This window comes from Tasmannia lanceolata, unplaced genomic scaffold (assembly GCF_043159265.1).
Source record: "Tasmannia lanceolata isolate RefF3 unplaced genomic scaffold, GAP_Taslan_0.1 ptg000006l, whole genome shotgun sequence".
Classification (NCBI taxonomy): Eukaryota; Viridiplantae; Streptophyta; class Magnoliopsida; order Canellales; family Winteraceae; genus Tasmannia; species Tasmannia lanceolata.
Window position 1 is genome coordinate 30,143,265 of NW_027518683.1, and position 18,691 is coordinate 30,161,955.

An 18,691-nucleotide genomic window follows, 5' to 3' on the forward strand; every position below is an offset into this window, starting at 1 on the left:
GCGCACCAAAGGCAAGATTCCTTAAAGGCTTTTAGACTTAGTCAATAAAAGGAGGACAGACTTCGAGGTACGCATCTCATAATCTTGGTTCGCATTCTACTCTCTAGCTCGTACTGCTATTAACATGTTTGACTTTAGCATCGAAGAGTCCCCCAGAGTCCAACTTCGGCCCTCTTTCCCAACGAATTTATTTGTGAGCGGGTCGACCTCTCAGTCTCAGAGTCGGCTCAGCGTGGATCATCTTCCTCGAGTCCGTTGAGATTTCTACCGCAAAAAGTATCCAAGGAAGCTCCTATATTGGCCTTCCATGTGCCAAATGTTGACGTTCCTTGTTTGGTTGCTCAAAGCAAGGAGATCATCAGCGTTTGAAACGTCGATGATCTTTTACTAATCTGCCTAACACATGTTTGGTTGCCATTTTGCATTAAAACTCTCTTTGACTCCTAGACATCTTCCAGACATAATAATTGCCTTCTTTCCTACGTGGTGCCTATGTGGCGAAAATGTTCCCTCCTCTAATCTTCTCCCCATCTGTCATCATTTTGGTGAATCTTGAGAGGAAGAAGAGAAAATTCTTGTCTTATTCTCTCTTTCTCTCTCTCTTCCACTCTCTATTTTGGTAATGACACCCCTACATCTTCCACTAATCTTCTCGAAGATTGCTGCACAACCAAACACTACATACCACTCTTCCATTGTCCTTCTCCCTATCTTCCTTACTTATCCAATTCCCTTTGACTTCTACTAATCTCTCAGCCACCTTTGAGAAAGAGACAATTGGTTTTTGTTAGTTTGGAATTGGATTAAAAGCTCTTAGTAGCTTTACATGCTCATGATAGTGACATTTTGGGGAAGAAAAACTAAATAAAGAAAAAGGGACGGATCGTATACCTTTGCCAAAACCATGACCAACTGCTGATTGGCCCACTTCAGCAATTCTGTAAAAAAGCAAAAGATATATTTGGGTCCTTTTCTTTACCGAGCCACCCCCTTCAGTGTAAAATGAGAGCAGAATCATAATTTATAAATACACTAGAGGGGGTGGTACGTTGAAGAAAAGGGGAAATATATGACCTCCCTTAAAATATCTGGGGCATCTGAGGTGTCTCTTCTATGAGAGAGGAGAGGAGAGGAGAGGGAGAGAGGGTAGAGTCGTAGAGAGATGGGTTCTGCTTGCAATAGTTGCCTTCCTTCAGTTTTCCCATCTCTTAAACCTTTGGACAATGAGCCTTTTTTTAGCAACAAATCTCGTTTTAATTCCACGTTATCTATCAAGTTTCGTCAGAGTAATAAAATCTCTTGCAAAATATCAGGTAGTGGGGTCGAGGAAAACTCCAGCAGCATTTCTAAGAGCAAAATGGCTGAGTATAACACAGCCATGAAGAGGATGATGAGGAACCCCTATGATTATCATCACGATCTAGGTCAATTTCTTTATTGGTTTTAAATTTTTCTTAGTATTTTTGTGTTTCTTTATTTTTTCTTAATGTAGGTTTTGTTTGTTAATTCACTCGTGCTTGTTTTTTAACTAGTAAGGGGAAAGTCACATGGTTTTGTCATTTTGATCCAAATGGGTTTGATTGTTATTTTTATTTTAGGTGACTTGTGGTAGTTATGTAGTTGGGAATGTAGAAAGATGGTATTGTATTTAACTATTTATGATAGAAATCGGATTGATTTCATATTCTTCAGTGCTGGATCTAGATTTGTACACAATGCTTAGACGAATCACTAGGAGAGGCAAATTTGGAATTTTTGATGAATTTTCTCCATGAGTTTCATATGTATCTACTTGAACTAGGTATTACAAATCAGGGTTATTTAATAAAACTTCTGAAAATATGGGTATTTGATATTTCCCATGTAATTATGATGGTTTCTATTTAATAATAAGGAAATGTACTACCATTCAAAAAAAAAAACAAGGAAATGTAGAAGTTGTCATGGTTTTGTGTTTATGGTCAAAGTGCTTTGATTTCTTACCCATTGCTTCTAAAGCTATAGTTGGGAAAAATCCTAAGAGGAATTACTTAAATTTGGGAATTAGGTGTAGTTGGTGAATACAATCCCTTGCATCAGGAGAGTTTTATAGGATTTAGCTATTATAAATAGGGTCTGTAAATCATGAGCATTTGGTTATTTCTCCTGTAATGGAGTTCAATGATGAGGGTGTTCCAGTTTTAATTTTTTCTTATTTTGAAATTTTCAAACATTTGGTCTATTATGTAACTCTTGGCTGTCCTCTTTCTTGGGACTCCTGCAAAAATGATCATGACATTTTGTTATAGTCCTACAAATTGAGGATTTTTCTACAGTACTTTGAATTCTTTGGCTATATATGATCTATCAGGGAACTATGATTGTCTGATCTTTTGGAATACTCAGAGTAGATCATGGGTCATCCACTGATATATTCTCAAAACATATATTTGTTCAGTTTATTCATATTCTTCTTTTCATACTAAAGGTCTTAGGTTCTGGGTTCAATCATGTGGCAAATTTCTGAATCTCAGTGATATCAATATGCACGTGGAGTTATTTTCCTCATTATGTTACTAGAGATTCCATTCTAAGAGTTTTGAAAAAGCACTTTTTTGGTGGAAAGGTTCTGTTTTACTACTGCTTCATAATGCATTTCTGAAGACAAACTCTTTTTTCTTTATTCTGGCTTCTAATTACTCTACTCTTATGTATGTTTTGATTAATTTCGAATAAGATAGCCTTTCTCAATTATTAATATTAACATTCTATTGGGTAACAACTTTCAGGCATGAATTACACGCTCATAACTGACAATTTAATCGTTGGTTCCCAACCTCAAAAGCCTGAGGACATTGATCATCTGAAACAAGAGGAGAATGTGGCTTACATACTAAACTTGCAACAGGACAAGGACATAGAGTATTGGGGCATTGACTTGCAATCCATCATCAATAAATGTAAAGAACTTGGTATCCGTCACATGAGAAGGCCTGTAAGCACCCTTTGTTTCTGTCAAAGTTCTAATTTTCAGAGAGAATTAATACATTCTTACTTTTTTCAAAGGTCCAAATTTGTCTGCCTTTTCCTGAATTCTGAGTATGTCTATACATTTTTTTAAATGAAGATGAATCCATGTTAACTCATTGTCAATATAGGTCTATTGCTCATATATTCTGATGCAGAGGATCCTTCATGCACAAAAGTTGAAGGTTAAAGAAAATTAGGAGAAGAGAAAAAAATAAATAAAAAAACACGATGAACAAGACGGATCGAAAGGGTTTCAGTGGGTCCCATCAATAAGTGATACAACTAACGTTTTCAATAAGTCTTTTAGATTTTTTCCTCTTCTCATAAAATAAGGAATTTTTAGGGTTGTCGAGTTTTGAATTATGGTGGGACTTAAAAAGGTAGTGATTGCTTGTAGATCCACCGTTCTATAATTGAAACCTTTAGAAAGGGGGTTTAAGAATTGGGAATTGGATTTAGCAGTAGTTTCGGTACTTTAAAAGATCTACATAAGTTATTAAACAAAGAACAGTGGCACCATTATTTTTTGGAGTTGTAGGACCAAATGGGGAGCGGGGGATGCTTTACATTAGCTGCACAAACTTAAGAGATGGTTTCAATTTCTTTCTTTTTTCTTGTATTTGGGATTTCATATGTCGAGTTTTTAAAATAGGACTGAGCCTTTTGCAGTTTAGGTCTAGAGCTGAGATTAAAAGTTAGGCTACATGAGTGCTATCAACAGACATTGTTCTTTTGCTACATTTTTGAAGGATTGTGGGCGTGGCATATCCTAAACCTTGCATTATAAGCCTTCTCGAAAATTCTACAGTGTTTACCTATTGGGCAACCCTCTGATCTCTCTTAGAGCATTTTCGGTGGGCCTATTAGAACACATTTCTCTGAAGTCTATTTGGATGTGCCGCATTGATTCGAAAAGTATTGGAATAAGAACTCAACAAGGAGAAGACAAGCATTGGATTTGTCTGGAATTACCTTAGAGATTAGTGGTAGGCAGTGTTTGGTTTCACGGCATAGACTCGGAGAGTAGGGGAATAGGTAAGGGATGTCATTACGAATATATAGAGAGAAGAAAGAGAGGGAAGAGAGAAAAGCACCATTCCCAAGATTTTTAAGAAAAATTCCACCATGATCAAAAGTCCATAGTGAAAATTTGGGTTTGGAAATTAAGATAAATTAGTTGTAGTAGACTGCATCACCCCAACTTCTAGGTTCTAGGTGGCCCCACTGGATTAATTATCTCCATTAGATCAATAGCCTTATCCTTATTTCCTAATGTATTTTGGTGATGGGAAATTACATTTTCCGGTGTTATTACAAATGTACTTCGGTGATGGTTATTATAAATGTACTTTGATGATGGGAATCCTAGGTGGGCAGAGGGGCACAATCATGCCTCAACGAAGCTCTGGAAGTAGTTTTTTTTTCTTCTTTTAAAATCTCTCTCTTTCCTTTCTTTTCTTAGTTCTTAGCGATCTAAATTTAGGATTCTTGTGTGGTTGTACGTTAGATGTTCTGTCGTTCTGCAGGTTCCATGTTCTTGCATAGATTTCTATTGCTTAGGGTTTTATTCTGAATTTGTAGAATATATGTTTTTGTGCGATCCAGAGGATGCGTCTTGTGTAAATGTCTTTACAAGATTTATGTTGTTTTGTAGATGGGTCTACTGTTGGTTCGTGATAAGATACACATACAGTCCTTGGATTTTGTTTTCTACATTGAAAATGTATTCTGATGATAGTAGAGAGTAACTAGCTCTACAGTTAGCTATGCTTAGCAGTGTATGGCATAAAAAATGACCGGTAGTGCTATTAATTTTCACCTTGGGATATGTATTTTTGTTTTCCGGAATATGAGGTCTATTGGTTCAGGGAATTATGTTTATTTTTATGATTAATGGATACCTATGGAGATTATGATATTATAATCATATGGTATTGGAAGTTTAACTGGTAAGTTTAATGTTTAAAATATATAGAGGGTGGATTTCCTACCACGAATTTGAGTCGGTTATGGTTTTACTTGATTTTTTCAATTGCACAGTATGGGCAGAAGTGCAGTCATGTCTTACATGTTTATAATGATAATCATTAGGTTGTGGGGCCTGAAATATGTGTCATATTTCTAATGATTAAGTCCATGTCTGCCTATTATATCTGAGATGAAGGGGTGAGTAAGGAGATTTACCATTTTCTTTGAGTTGATGTGCCTTGTCTTATATAAGTTCATCCATATTTTTTGGGGGGCTTTGTATACTTATCCCCCTCCTCTCTCTATCTCCCTCTGATACCTTGGTCTCATCCCTATGAAAGTTTAATGAAATTTACACCACACTATAGTAAGCCTTCACCTAGGAAACTTGCACATGATCATTGTTTTATTACGGTTCAGAGATGTGGCAATATAATCGTTGCTTTTCTTCATGATGCCACGGACAGATTAGATACGCGCATGAGAAGAGTTTAGAAAGGTTGGAACTAGATGTGGAAGCAACGGAAAAATTGTGTGGGGAAAGATAATGTAATCATTGGAATCTTAGGTGCGAGGGATAAGCATATAATTTTGAGTGTGTTCTGCAGAACACAAGATTTGTTATGTGGGTTCTGGAGAAACACAATTTCAGATATGCTGCAAAACATGCATTTTTTTTTTTAATGGCAAAACATTCATATTGTTCCTAATCAATAATGATAAATATGATATACATTTCAGAGATGTGGCAATGTAATTGTTGTTTTGGTTGGTGATGCCACCAGACAGATTTGATACTGTTGCCTGGGAAGAGTTTTGAAAGGTTTGAACTAGATGTAGAAGAAAAATTGTGCGGGGATTAAGAATGTAATAGTCGGTGATAATCAGATTCTTAGGTGCAAGGGTTATTAAACATGATGAGTGTGTTATGCAGAAAAAATGATTTTTTATGTGGGTTTCTGGAAACACAATTTGAGATATGCTACAAAACAGGCATATCATGCCAAATCAACAATCATGGATATGATAAACCTTAATTCTCTAGTCTATCCGCATAAGTATTGCCTTTTTTTATGAATATGAGAGAAATTAAACTCCACACTCTCAAAACATCAAAATTCTCCTTGAAAAAGTTGTCTAAATCTCCAAAGAGGACCTAACTCCTTCGAAAGCCTGCAAATAGTGTTGAGAGGGGCTCTCCACACTAATTCGAGGCCAATCGTACATGGTATCTTGGTCATCACATTAGTGAACCTTTTTTATTCGTAGATACCTTAAAAATTATCCAATTAACAATCTTACCTATTGAGTTAATTATTTTAAATATTCATTTCTACCCTTCCACATTGACCATAAAGCTTGTAGAAATAGAAATTCTCGTAAGAAATCAAGTTTCTTTTTTCTTTGATTTTTTATGCTATCATTAACATAGCGACATGACTGCTAATTAATCAGATGCATTCTGACTAACATTAAACAAACCAAAGAAATAGCTCCAGACCTGAACTGCCTAGGGCAGTGGTGGAATACATGAGTAGTGGGTTTCACCAGGAATCTACAAAAATGCAATTGAGATCATCACAAATATTTCTCTTGATCATCTCATCCCCAAGGAGAATTTCGCTGCAAAAGACACAAAGAAAGGTCTTGGCTTTAGGGACAAAAGATTCCCAAAATTGTGAAATCTCGTATCTGAGGGGCTAATGCAGGATAAAACATACTAGGACTTCACGGAGAAGAAGGGAGTAGCGGGCTGAGAAGGTTCTTTGTGTGTTGCTCAAGTGCATTAATCTTTTTTCCAGATGGATCTTTCGTCCATAAAAACCACATTAACATTATAGCTTAGGCCCATAAAAACTAAACCACATTTCAACCTAGTGAGCGTAAATTGATTAAATGAACTTATTTATCATTTATATGTAACTTCATAAAATGGAAAGACTTCACGGAGAAGAATCCATATTTAGCTGGAATCCAAACCAACTCACCTGCAGAATTAGCAAGTGAGAAATAATGATTGCTAATCATCTCTGGGACCTGACAACTTGTATGAGATTCGTAAAGAAATTCCTTTCCTTAGAAGCAGAGTAATCACCCTACAGGTACCTATTCCATCTATAGAAGCCCTTGGGTTGATTGCCGGAGTGTAGCGGTACGGAAAAGATTTGGCCAAGGGATTCCCACACCAATTATCCATCCAGAATATATATGTACCAATTATCCACCCAGAATATATATATATATATATATATATATATATATATATATATATGAGGGCAGTGTTCCTGCGCAGCTGCTCAGTTAGCTTAACTGAGCAGCTGCCCCAAAAACTCATGTGGCCACATTTTGGGTGGGATCCAAAGCATTCATTTGATGGGCCATTTCATGGGTAGGGTGTCCACCAAAAATCAGCTCCATTGGATCACCTTAGGGTGTCCATTTGTGGGGCAAAAAATGGACAGATTTGTGGAGAAACAGTATCTGTCCATTTTTGGCCCCACAAATGGACACCCATTGGTGATCCAATGGAGCTGATTTTTGGTACACACCCAATCCATGGAAGGGCCCATCAAATGAATGCTTTGAATCACGCAAAAAATATGGGGCCACATGAGTTTTTTGGGGCAGCTGCTCAGTTAAGCTAACTGAGCAGCTGCGCAGGAACACTTTGCTCTATATATATATATATATATATATATATATATATATATATATATATATATATGAGAAAAGTGTTGGTGAGCTTAAGCTCACCAAACTTATGGTGAGCTTAAGTGCCCCAATCACATGGGTCCCACATTTTCTGTGGTGATCCAAACCATTCATTTGCAAGGCCCTATCATAGATAGGGTGTGTACCAAAAATCAGCTCCATAGGATCATCCTAACCCCTCCATTTGTGGAGGACAAAAATGGGCAGATTTGTGGACAAATAATGTCTGTCCATTTTGACCTCCACAAATGGATGGGTTAGGATGATCCTATGGAGCTGATTTTTGGTACACACCCCATCTATGTAAGGGCCTTTCAAATGAATGCTTTGGATCATCCTAACAAAGTAGGCCCCAATGTGATTGGGCGCTTAAGCTCACCATAAGTTTGGTGAGCTTAAGAAACACATTTATATATATATGTGTGTGTGTGTGTGTGTGTGTGTGTGTGTGTGCACTTTAAGAAACACACGGTTAAAGGTGGGATGAGACCCATTGGAGCACAAGCTGCCAACTTTCTCCATATAGGGGATTCAACCCAATGTTATCTGGAACGCGATTCGTTCCGGTACATGGTATGGGAAACGGGTACGGGGTACGATGGTGGCCTGTTACGCGGTACGATAAGGGTATGCTACGTTAGTTCGCTATTCGGGGTCGCGGGTCGGTTTGGAGCACTAATTCAGGTCGTTCCAGTACTCACACACACACATACTCTCTCTCTCTCTCTATATATATATATATATATATATATATATATATATATAATTTCATATATTTGTACAAGAATGTCATTCCATAGTACACACTACATACATTTAAGACACAAAATATGAAAACCTCATGTGCGTCATACATATTCTTTTTTCAAAAAGAAAGTTCCAGTTAGAATATATGAATATCCTTCCATAGTCCATACTACATCCATTTAATTAACAGAATAAAAAAAAACCTCATGGATGCCTTACATATTTAAAAAAAAAGGAAAGCTCTAGTTCCAATCCAACCCAAAATATATAAAATTTGTAGCTCTCTCTCCTTCTCTCTCTTATTCTATATGCATCTCTCTTTCTCTCCCGCGGGTCGTCATTCTTGGTGATCCGAGTTGCTAGTGAACCGCGTTTGGGATCGTGCGACCTCGGATAGCGGGTCGGAGGGCGGATGGCAAATTCGGTAACCTCACCTAATTGCTCCTTTCACCTTCTTAGGTTGATTTGTCCCTATGTAAATGCTATCCACATCTTCTCTAGTGTTGTATCTAAGCCCATGCCATTCATAAAAGGTGCGTTATGGCCTTCTGGGAGCCATGGTCATGGTTTTAATTTCCCCAAAATTTCTTCGAAATGACCGAAATATTTTTCATTTTCATCCCCACCAAAATGAAATCTACATGATTTTCTTTTAAGTATTTCCCTAAAAACTCAACTGAAAATTTCGAAATTCGACTGAAATTCCCAAAATTCGACCAAAGTGATCAGAACGTAAAAAAAAGATGTTATTATTTGCATTTCATTTCATTAATATAGATAATGATATTTGGTAGGCAACTTCATTGGCAAACTTATGCATTGGATGTCAGATCGGCACGGGACCAATAATACCTCCCAACTTTATGTGGTATTGAGGCCTTGGACGAGAGACTGGTCATTGTACTCTCTTATACTTCATTACATTGTACTTCTTTCTTTCCTTTATTGTTCCAGACATGTGCGACAATGCATGTCGCTAGGTGTTCGATGTGATTAAGCCATTGTGGATGGCTTTCTTTCTCATGTGATGGTTTCTAAGTATTCATTTGTGCTTATTCTAGCATTTCGGCATTCATCTTGAAATTTCATCATTTGATAATATTTCCATACGTTTCCGTGATTTTACAAGATTTCCATTAAAACCGACATGCTTCTGTTTTCATGTCGACCGAAACCGAAACCGAGACCGAAATTTAAAACCTTGGCCATGGTTTCGTTGCTAAGCATTTGTAGGCACACTACCGAGCCATGTTAATTTGGTGTTTCTTGGTTTGTGCGTCAATGTTTCTTGCATCTTATCTTTTCTTTAGCTGCACATCAATTTTGATCCAGTTTATGGCAAGATTAGAGATATCTCGTTTTTCAACTCATGAGATGATCCTTACCCTCCAATCTCTAGAGGTTTCTACACTATTTGCATGTACATAAAAGTATTCCAAATACAGAAATGGGACCAACATTATTGCATGATCAAAACTATTCATTTATTAGGCCTGCCCAACTTAAATAGGGTGTGGAGGTTCCTATACATTGTCATCTATTTTAAATCTATACTTATTATAGGGTTAGAATCATCCTATGGAGAATATTTTCGAAGCGCAAACTACTTAAAACGGGACCCATCAAATGGATGATTTGGACCATCCAATTATATGGGTCGCACTGCATATTTTGGTATAGTTGTATTTACATGGCATACAACAAAAGACGCAAAACTCATATAATGTAAAAAGACAAAGAAAGCATGATGTAAATATCATTCTACTACCGTTAAAGTTTAGGCCAGACATTTGTGGCCAAATCTAACTAAAGCCTAAAGGCTAAAACTATTACTTCTCCCAAAATCATCTCTCCTCCCTTCCTTCTCACAGCAACTGACAATAAGCTATAGCGGCAGGCGGTGATGACCAGTAGGTAGTGGCAAGCGGTAGTTGCAGACGACGACAGTAGCAGTTTGGGATCCGCATCGGTAGGGGAAAGAGGAAGCAATGACATTCCCTGACCAACACAAGAAGATCAACAAAAGTGCATGATTTTTTCCCCGTTTTCTATTTTTTTTCTTTTCTTTCTTTTTTTTTGCTCAATCTGAAGAAAAAGAACAAGAAGAAGAAAATGAAAAGTTTGCCGGCTCGGTCAAAACTTGGTCGAGTCTTGGCCATATTGGACCCAAAATGCGACCACTCCATTTTTGCATTGATTTGGTTGAGTTTGAGTTTTTAAACACTGCTAGCAACATAGTCAACAGACACCAACATTTTGTTGAAGAGCTTTCCTATGTGACACAAGACTTTGTATGGCAAAGAAATTCATCGCATTCCTCATCGAAGCAGGACGACACAAGTCTCTCCTAGTTCCTCATAAGGCGCAACTGTCATTTATGATTATAGATAAATGTAGTTATCTTTCGAGCTCTCTCTATGATGTTCATATTAATGTTGAACTCATTCGGTCTAGCCAGGTTCTTAAGCATAAGATCTATGCAATAGGCTGCACACGAGGCATATTGCCAAATTGCACAATGTTCTTTAGACCCACTTTTCTAATAATACTAGTGTAAAAAATATCAAACGAAGCATCAGCATTCTTCACTATTCTTGATGCATCCATTGATCTAATAAACTATCGCTTTGGGGCAATAAACAAAGAAGTTAATTTCCGAGCGTTGCTTAATGCCTGTCCAACCACCGGTCATAAGATAACAACCAGTGAATTCCCATTAGAATTTGACATCAACCAAGGACTCATGTAACTTTTGCACTATGTCCTCTCTCTCTCTCTCTCTCTCTCTCTCTCTCTCTCTCTCGTCCCATGGTATTATGATGCTCTATACCCAGGCCCAATGGATAATATTGCATCAAACATTCGCTGCTAATATGTAGACTTGGAATCATTGAAAGGGACATTGGCATTATAGCAAACCATACCAACTTCCATGTAGCCCGATCAACCTGTTCCTTCATAGCCAAAGCCCTTCTTATGCTTAGCCGAGGTCGAGGGCTTGTTCGTGGAGCAAAAAATCATCTTAACCTTTTTTTTTCCTTCTCTTTCCAGTCCCACTCCATTCCATGGCTTTTTCTCCGCCTTTAATTCGTAGTGGCAATTTCTTCTTCATCCTCATCGTCCTCCCTCTCTTCCATAGGCATACCCTATAGATTAGCCGAGATCGAGGGCTTGTTCGTGGAGCAAAAAATCATCTTAACCTCTTTTTTTTCCTTCTCTTTCCAGTCCCACTCCATTCCATGGCTTTTTCTCCGCCTTTAATTCGTAGTTCCTTCATAGCCAAAGCCCTTCTTATGCTTAGCCGAGATTGAGGGCTTGTTCGTGGAGCAAAAAATCATCTTAACCTTTTTTTTTCCTTCTCTTTCCAGTCCCACTCCATTCCATGGCTTTTTCTCCGCCTTTAATTCGTAGTGGCAATTTCTTCTTCATCCTCATCGTCCTCCCTCTCTTCCATAGGCATACCCTATAGATTTCCTATATCTTTCATTACCAACTTTTCTGAGCTTTTTCCTTGTAATCTTCGTAAAGCCTTTTCATTTGCCATTTGATATCTACAGTAACACTTCCGAGCTTGAATGAAAAGTTGGTGAGAAACAGTTGTCTTCACAAATGTGTGAAAAAAAATGCGTTTTTGACGTCTTTTAACCCTACCATGTGTTTGGGATGGGTAAATTAAATAACATCATGTCCCTCAAACAAGCCATAACAAACATATTTTAGGGTCAATATTGGAAAAAAATTGAAATAACGTCATAGGGTCTAAATCAGTTTCATTTAATTAACTTTGAGGGAGTCATGGATTTGAGTTTTTCACACCCTACAAATTCCCTATTTGCTCTTCTTTTTCTTCAGTTCTATGTCCCCCTTCTTTTCACTTTTTCCTTCCTATGTCTTGGTCTTTTGATTAATACTTCCTTTTATTTGACATGCACAAAACAAGATTACTCAAATTGACTTTGTTTTTATGTTTTCAAGCCAGTGATTTCAGCTCCTACTCATTTGCAAACATAAAAAAAGCTTCTGATTTATTATGTCCTTTCAATTACATATGTTAGTTCACACTTATACAAGCAATAAAGTTCAGCTGGTTCTAATATGAAGCTTTTCCACATGGATTCACATAAAGTAGGAGAACCTGACAGATTTCATACCCCACTTGTCAAAAACTCAAGAATCATTACCTTCTACTCGCTTTCTTTGGAAGCAAGCCAGCCTAGAGTGCTGTCAGTTTGTGGAGCAGAAAACCCCTTTTGGATTTTTTTCCCTGGTCGGGCAAAGCGGCATTGACTCCGTTTGTTCCAACCAAAGATATCCTTGCCAGTCCGCTGCTGGAAACCTGAACAATAATGTTTCATCTGCTCACCTGATAATCGGTAGGGAATACACTGCAATCTTAGGATTTTAGAAATATGTGTCTCTACCTCTCTATCTCTACGGCGTTCTTCCTCTTCCATCTTCTTCTCTGCCTCTTACTTAGCTAATGTAAGCAAACTAAGGATACAGTCAAGGGGTTTTTTGGTTATTTTAGAAACCAACTATGAAAGACTCAACAAACAAAACATAGGGCTGATTAAAGGGTTGGAATTTTATATATATATATATATATATATATATATATATATATATATATAGAGAGAGAGAGAGAGAGAGAGAGAGAGAGAGAGAGAGAGAGAGAGAGAGAGAGAGAGAGAGAGAGAGTGCTTTATATGGTACCCGAGCGTGAAGTCCAGAGCAGGCGGTACCACCCTTGATATTTGATCCAACAGCAAAGATATATATCCTACTCTTTCAATTCAGCAACTTTGTAACACTCTCCCAGCCATAAAAACAGTGTTAAATTCAAATCCCAACAACTGAATAAATCCATTTCAATTAACTTGCTAGCTACGAAACCCAAACCTTCCAAACATGGATTCTACAATAAACACATCTTGAAGAGTCTGAAAATGATGAAAAATACCCATATTCTTCTAAACTGAAAAATATCATTGGGTGAACCGAGGTTGCTTTCCTCTGTTGATATCATGGCGGTATGGTGATGATGAAATCATCACCTCGGCCTAATGCTCTTTTTGCGTTCTTTTTGTTACTGTTCATTTTCTAGTGATTTAGGGGGCTATGGGAATTTCCGGGCCCACTTGATTTGCATCAGGAGGCAAATAATCTTGTAAAGTAAGAGCAAACCCATATTCAGTTTTTAATGGAATTTGTGTGATGCTGATGGACTAAACTAGTTTCCACTTTCACTCAATGTTTCTGCATTTTTTTCTATTTTTGAGATGATGTTGGGTGCGTGATGTCCTATTTTTCATGTTAGGATCAGTTACATGGCTAGAATCAAGGAGCCTTAAAAATACTGAAGTATAATATTTAGCTTTTGATAGTTTCTGTTATATCAGTAATTGCTAGTCTTTTATGGCAAGTGGTATGATGAAAACAAGAGAATCCACTAATCTTTTGTTGATTACGATTAAACTCAATGAGTGCTTTTATAAAGCACTTAGGAGATAAACATGGCCAAGGTTTTAAATTTCGGTTTTGATTTCAGTTTCGGTAGGCACAGAAATGGAAACATTACGGTTTCGGTGGTAATCTTGTAAAATCATGGAAACGTATGGAAACGTATACATACTTAGAAACCATCACATAAGCAACAAAATCATGGAAACGTATACATACTTAGAAACCATCACATAAGCAACAAAATCATTCATAATGGCTTAATCACATTGAACACCTATTGACAAGCGTTGTCACGCATGTCTAGAATAGTAAAGTTAAAATAAAGAAGTACTATATAAAGAAGTATAAGAAAGTACAATGACCAGTCTCTCCTCTAAGTACACCAACTCTATGTCAATACTACGTAGGGTAACGAGGTATTATTGGTCCCATTTCAATCTGAGATCCCATGCATAAGATACGGTTACTTTGCTCTGCAGCTCAATGATGTTGCCCACCAAATATCATTCCTTGCATTAGTGAAATCAAATGAAATGCAAATAATAACATTTTTCCATTTTTTTTTTATCATTCCGACCATTTCAGGAAGTTTCGGTCGAATTTTGGGAATTTCGGTCGAATTTTGGAAGTTTTGGTCGAATTTTAGGAATTTCGATCGAATTTTGGAAGTTTCAGTCGAATTTTAGGAATTCGGTCAAAATTTTGGGGAAATAATGACGTGAAAGGAAATCATGTAGATTTCGTTTTGGTGGGGATGGAAATGGAAATATTTCGATCGGGGTCTAATAATCAGTTTTGGACTCAAAATCAATTCTCAGAATCCAAAACGAACAGGGCTTTAATGTTAAAAATAGTTTTAATGGCAGTAGTTAATACCTTAATCTTGAAACATCTTAGAGAAACATCCACTGCTAGAAGATAGTTAAGAGAGCAATTTGAAATTTTATATTAAAATTTAAAATATTTCTAACATATAAAGCACAATTATGAAGGCTATCTCAACGTTTCAAGAAAATTTCGTGAAAATTTAAAACCATGAACATTGCAAGAGATAAATGATAAGATTTAAGAAGATAATCCCTATTCCTAATCTGGCCTACCTGCTTAATCTGCCCCAATCAATCCAAATCAAATCTTGGAAGATATGATTTTATTCTACCCAATCAAAACCTAGTTGCCCAATCTAGCATACTTTCCTCATTTAGCAAATAATCCAACAGTGAGATCTTTCGTACTCTAACATACCCCCGCCAACGTATGTGGATTGAAAAATCTACATACGTTTGTTTACAATGAATTCCCCAATTAAGAAAATGGAATCTTCTGAAGTACATGCTGAACATTGATGACCAATGTCTGCTGACTGCTGAACATGTCAGCTAATATTGTCGCCAAGTTGTTGAAGATGATGATTGCCGCCGTTGTTGAAGAATATGTCGAATGAATGATGAGCCCCAAAGAACTTTAGTGGGTTTGATTGGACTCTAGCCTTGATGGGCGAGTCTTCATAAGTCGGTTTTGGATACCGATCCTTCTGAATATGGGTCACTATGGACCATGCCTCAATGGGCAAGACATCATAGGTTGGTTTTGAATACCGATCCTCATGTAATTTGAATTCTCTTTTAGGCACATACTTGAAAAGAAATGAAGCACCTCAACTGAAAAGATATAATATTCCAGTCACGCACCTCATATGAGGCACCTTAACTGGAATACAACAAAGAAAATTATGTTTGAGTAGAAAAACGCACCTCATATGAGGCACCTTAACTGGAAGACAACAAAAAAAGTTATGTTTGAGTAGAAAAAAATTATGTAAAGAGAAGAGCAACAACTAGAGACTAAATACAATGACGGCAAATCAAGAGTGTAAGAATTGTTTTTAGGAGTGTGCATATCAAATTTTACTAAAGATAGAGGAGGCTTTTCACATGAGACAAAGGATGTGGGTGCATTGGCTAAATTGAGGAAATTCTAAATTTGGGGGCGCAGGGGTGAGGGGTTTGTGTGTGTGTGTGTGTGTGGGGGGGGGGGGGGAATCGGGGGTAAAACCAAATAAGTAAGAATAAATGCCACTATCAATTTTTTTGGTAGTTTTGCCTGTAAATGGAAATGAGGACTATCGGTCAAAAGAAATAGGATCTGTGGGGTTTTCACTGATGTAAGAAACAAGAAAGGTGAGTGACATGTGTTAAAAAATAGAAACCATAAAAAGAGTGCGCCTCTTTCCTTTTTTATGTAGCTTTTCTCACACAAGACCAGTTGAGATTTGGAGGCGAAGACCTTGCTGGCGATGGATTAGAAGATGTCGGAGGCGGAATGAGGCTTACCAGAATGCGAACTTGGTGTGGAAGGAGGATAAATGGAGAGGAAGGAGAGGATTGCAAAGGCGGTGGAGATTAAGAGCAGGACATCTGGGTATGGAGTTGCAGCAGTGGTGGGATCTTGATGGAGATCAATGCTGGCCCAATCAATCCAAATCAAATCTTGGAAGATATGATCTTATTCTACCCAATCAAAACCTAGTTAATCTAGCATACCTTCCACATTTAGCAAATAATCCAACGGTGAGATTTTTCATACTCTAAAATGTTAACTATGTCATCTTTAAATCATAGGAACATCATTTATCATCCTCAAAGGAGCATTATGATTCCGTTAATCTTTCATAAATTTCTTTTTGCCTGTTTGATATTTCCATTTCCTTTTTTTTTAAATGAATATTTCTATTTCCTTTTTTTTTAAATGAATATTTCTATTTCCTTTTTTTTTAAATGAATATTTCCATTTGCCTGTACATCTTTATTGTTTATCTTTTTTATTTTTGAATGGTATCTTTATTGTTTATCTATGTGACTGGAAAAAAATATTCAGTCAATAACTACTGTCAGAAATTCCCATTACAGTTGCCTTCGATTTTTAATTCCCACTGATCTTTTAATGTTTGTATATGCCCCATTAGGCAAGGGACTTTGATCCAAATTCGCTGAGAAAAGAATTACCGAAAGCAGTTTCTTCTTTGGAGTGGGCTATTTCCGAGGGAAAAGGAAGAGTTTATGTTCATTGTACTGCCGGACTGGGGAGGGCTCCTGCTGTTGCAATTGCTTACATGTTCTGGTTTTGTGGTATGGATGTAAGTTCTAACTTCAGATATTTAACCCGCCCATGCCTTATCTCATAAATTATCAAGGAAATTCAGCATTTATAGTACAATAAAACATTTAATTTACAACATGCGTTTCTATTTCATCGACGCATATGTCTGTTTAATTTTCATGTTACTCATGAGTCTCTTATTCTCGTAATGTAGTTTATACTACCTAATGGGTGCTTTTATTATTTTTTGAAATAGACTTCTCTCATTGTCTCAAGTTGGCACTTCAGAAAATCCAGAGTTACTTTCCTCATTTTATACATAAGACATGTTCAAAGACATTGCATGTTCTTTTGACAAGACCCAACTCTGACATTAGTAGCTCCATCATTTATCTCCTTTGTTATTACCCATATATTCAGGTGGTCCTCCAAATCCAAGATTTTGAGCTTTGTCAATTTAATAAGCTTGGGGGGTCTTACTTAAAAGATGAGGAATATTTCCATCAGATTTTTAATTTCATAAAAGATCAGGTGTCCTTGCACTTCCATTTTAACATTTGACCTATTTTCAGCACTACTTTTAATCATGCAAATGTTTACTGAACAGCTGAAAACAGCCTACAATACACTTACATCAAAGAGGCCTTGTGGGCCTAACAAGAGAGCAATTCGTGGGGCTACTTATGATCTTGCAAAGAATGACCCTTGGAAAGAACCATTCGAGAGCCTACCAGAACATGCTTTTGGGGGTCTAGCAGATTGGGAAAGGAAGTTAATTCGAGATCGAGTCCGTGCTCTCCGTGGAACATGAGATTCAGGTATGTGTTGTTTTAAAGCTCTCTTTGCAATTATTTGAGATGTACCCAGCTTGGTTGAAATCTAAATAGGATCTCTTCTACATTCTACGAAGTTATATTCTCCTCATTAGTTTCATACTCAGGCTTCTTGACCGTTCATGCTTGGATGGATCAGGAGAATGATTGGGAAGCATTCATTAATGGCCCTGAAGCTGCAGTTCGTTCGAAGCATATAGTAACAAAAATAAATATCTGTAATTCATAAATAAAATATTTAAAAGTGACTGTGTAAGTGATTATGCTGATTAAAAGATAATATTTTACCAATGTCTAAATTCAAAAGTGGTGTCTTAATAGACGTTAGCGAACCATTCGCTGTTGTCTCACCATGGAGGTCTGATCAACATCATAATAAACTTTAGTATGGTTGGTTTGGGTTTGTGCCTATGTTGCATGAGTATGGATAGTGTTGGAATCCGAAACGGGTATCGAGTGTCGGATTTGGCTAACCTGAGAGAATGGATTTGTAGATTCGGCTAATTTTAATTAACATGATAGTATGTGTATATATTGGGAATTTTAGTATGTTGAGTAAATTTAATGTTTTATTTCTTTTTAACAAAAATGTATTATTAGGATAGATAAAATTCAAAACATGTGATAATTTTAGGGAAATGATATCTTCGTACATTTTTTTAACTTGGGACAGCCCCCTCTAGTGTAAAAGAGTAGTCATAAATACATGCGGATGCAGTCCCAAGTATAGAAACAGGGCAAATATATTACTTCACCAATTGTAAATCTATTGTTGTATTTAGAGAAAACAATAGATTAAAGAGATCTAGAAGCGTCGGAATGAAACCTGAAGTATTGGAATTCCACACATGTTCTACACG

General features: G+C 37.0%; 1 protein-coding gene across 3 annotated transcripts; it reads left to right on the forward strand.

Annotated features, from left to right (window-relative positions):
• The first annotated feature begins 1,054 nt into the window (after positions 1-1,054).
• On the forward strand, positions 1,055-18,137 carry LSF2 (dual specificity protein phosphatase (DsPTP1) family protein). Of its 3 annotated transcripts, none has more exons than XM_077380822.1 (5): positions 1,055-1,424; positions 2,769-2,974; positions 16,865-17,035; positions 17,606-17,816; positions 17,927-18,137. In XM_077380822.1, exons 1-4 carry the CDS (start codon positions 1,163-1,165, stop codon positions 17,807-17,809), a joined length of 843 nt encoding a protein of 280 aa, XP_077236937.1. In that variant the 5' UTR covers positions 1,055-1,162; the 3' UTR covers positions 17,810-17,816; positions 17,927-18,137. The 3 variants fall into 3 exon arrangements, with proteins under 3 accessions (XP_077236937.1, XP_077236936.1, XP_077236935.1); XM_077380821.1 differs by having other exon boundaries at positions 17,971-18,137; XM_077380820.1 differs by having other exon boundaries at positions 1,056-1,424; positions 17,939-18,137.
• The last annotated feature ends 554 nt before the right edge of the window (positions 18,138-18,691 follow it).

Bases quoted from the DNA above. Each gene is read 5' to 3' on its own strand.
- LSF2 (XM_077380822.1), top strand. From the start codon at position 1,163: ATGGGTTCTGCTTGCAATAGTTGCCTTCCTTCAGTTTTCCCATCTCTT. The intron at 1,425-2,768 runs GTCAATTTCTTT...AACAACTTTCAG, and splicing joins TGATTATCATCACGATCTAG to GCATGAATTACACGCTCATA. The intron at 17,036-17,605 runs GTAAGTTCTAAC...TTTACTGAACAG, and splicing joins TCTGGTTTTGTGGTATGGAT to CTGAAAACAGCCTACAATAC.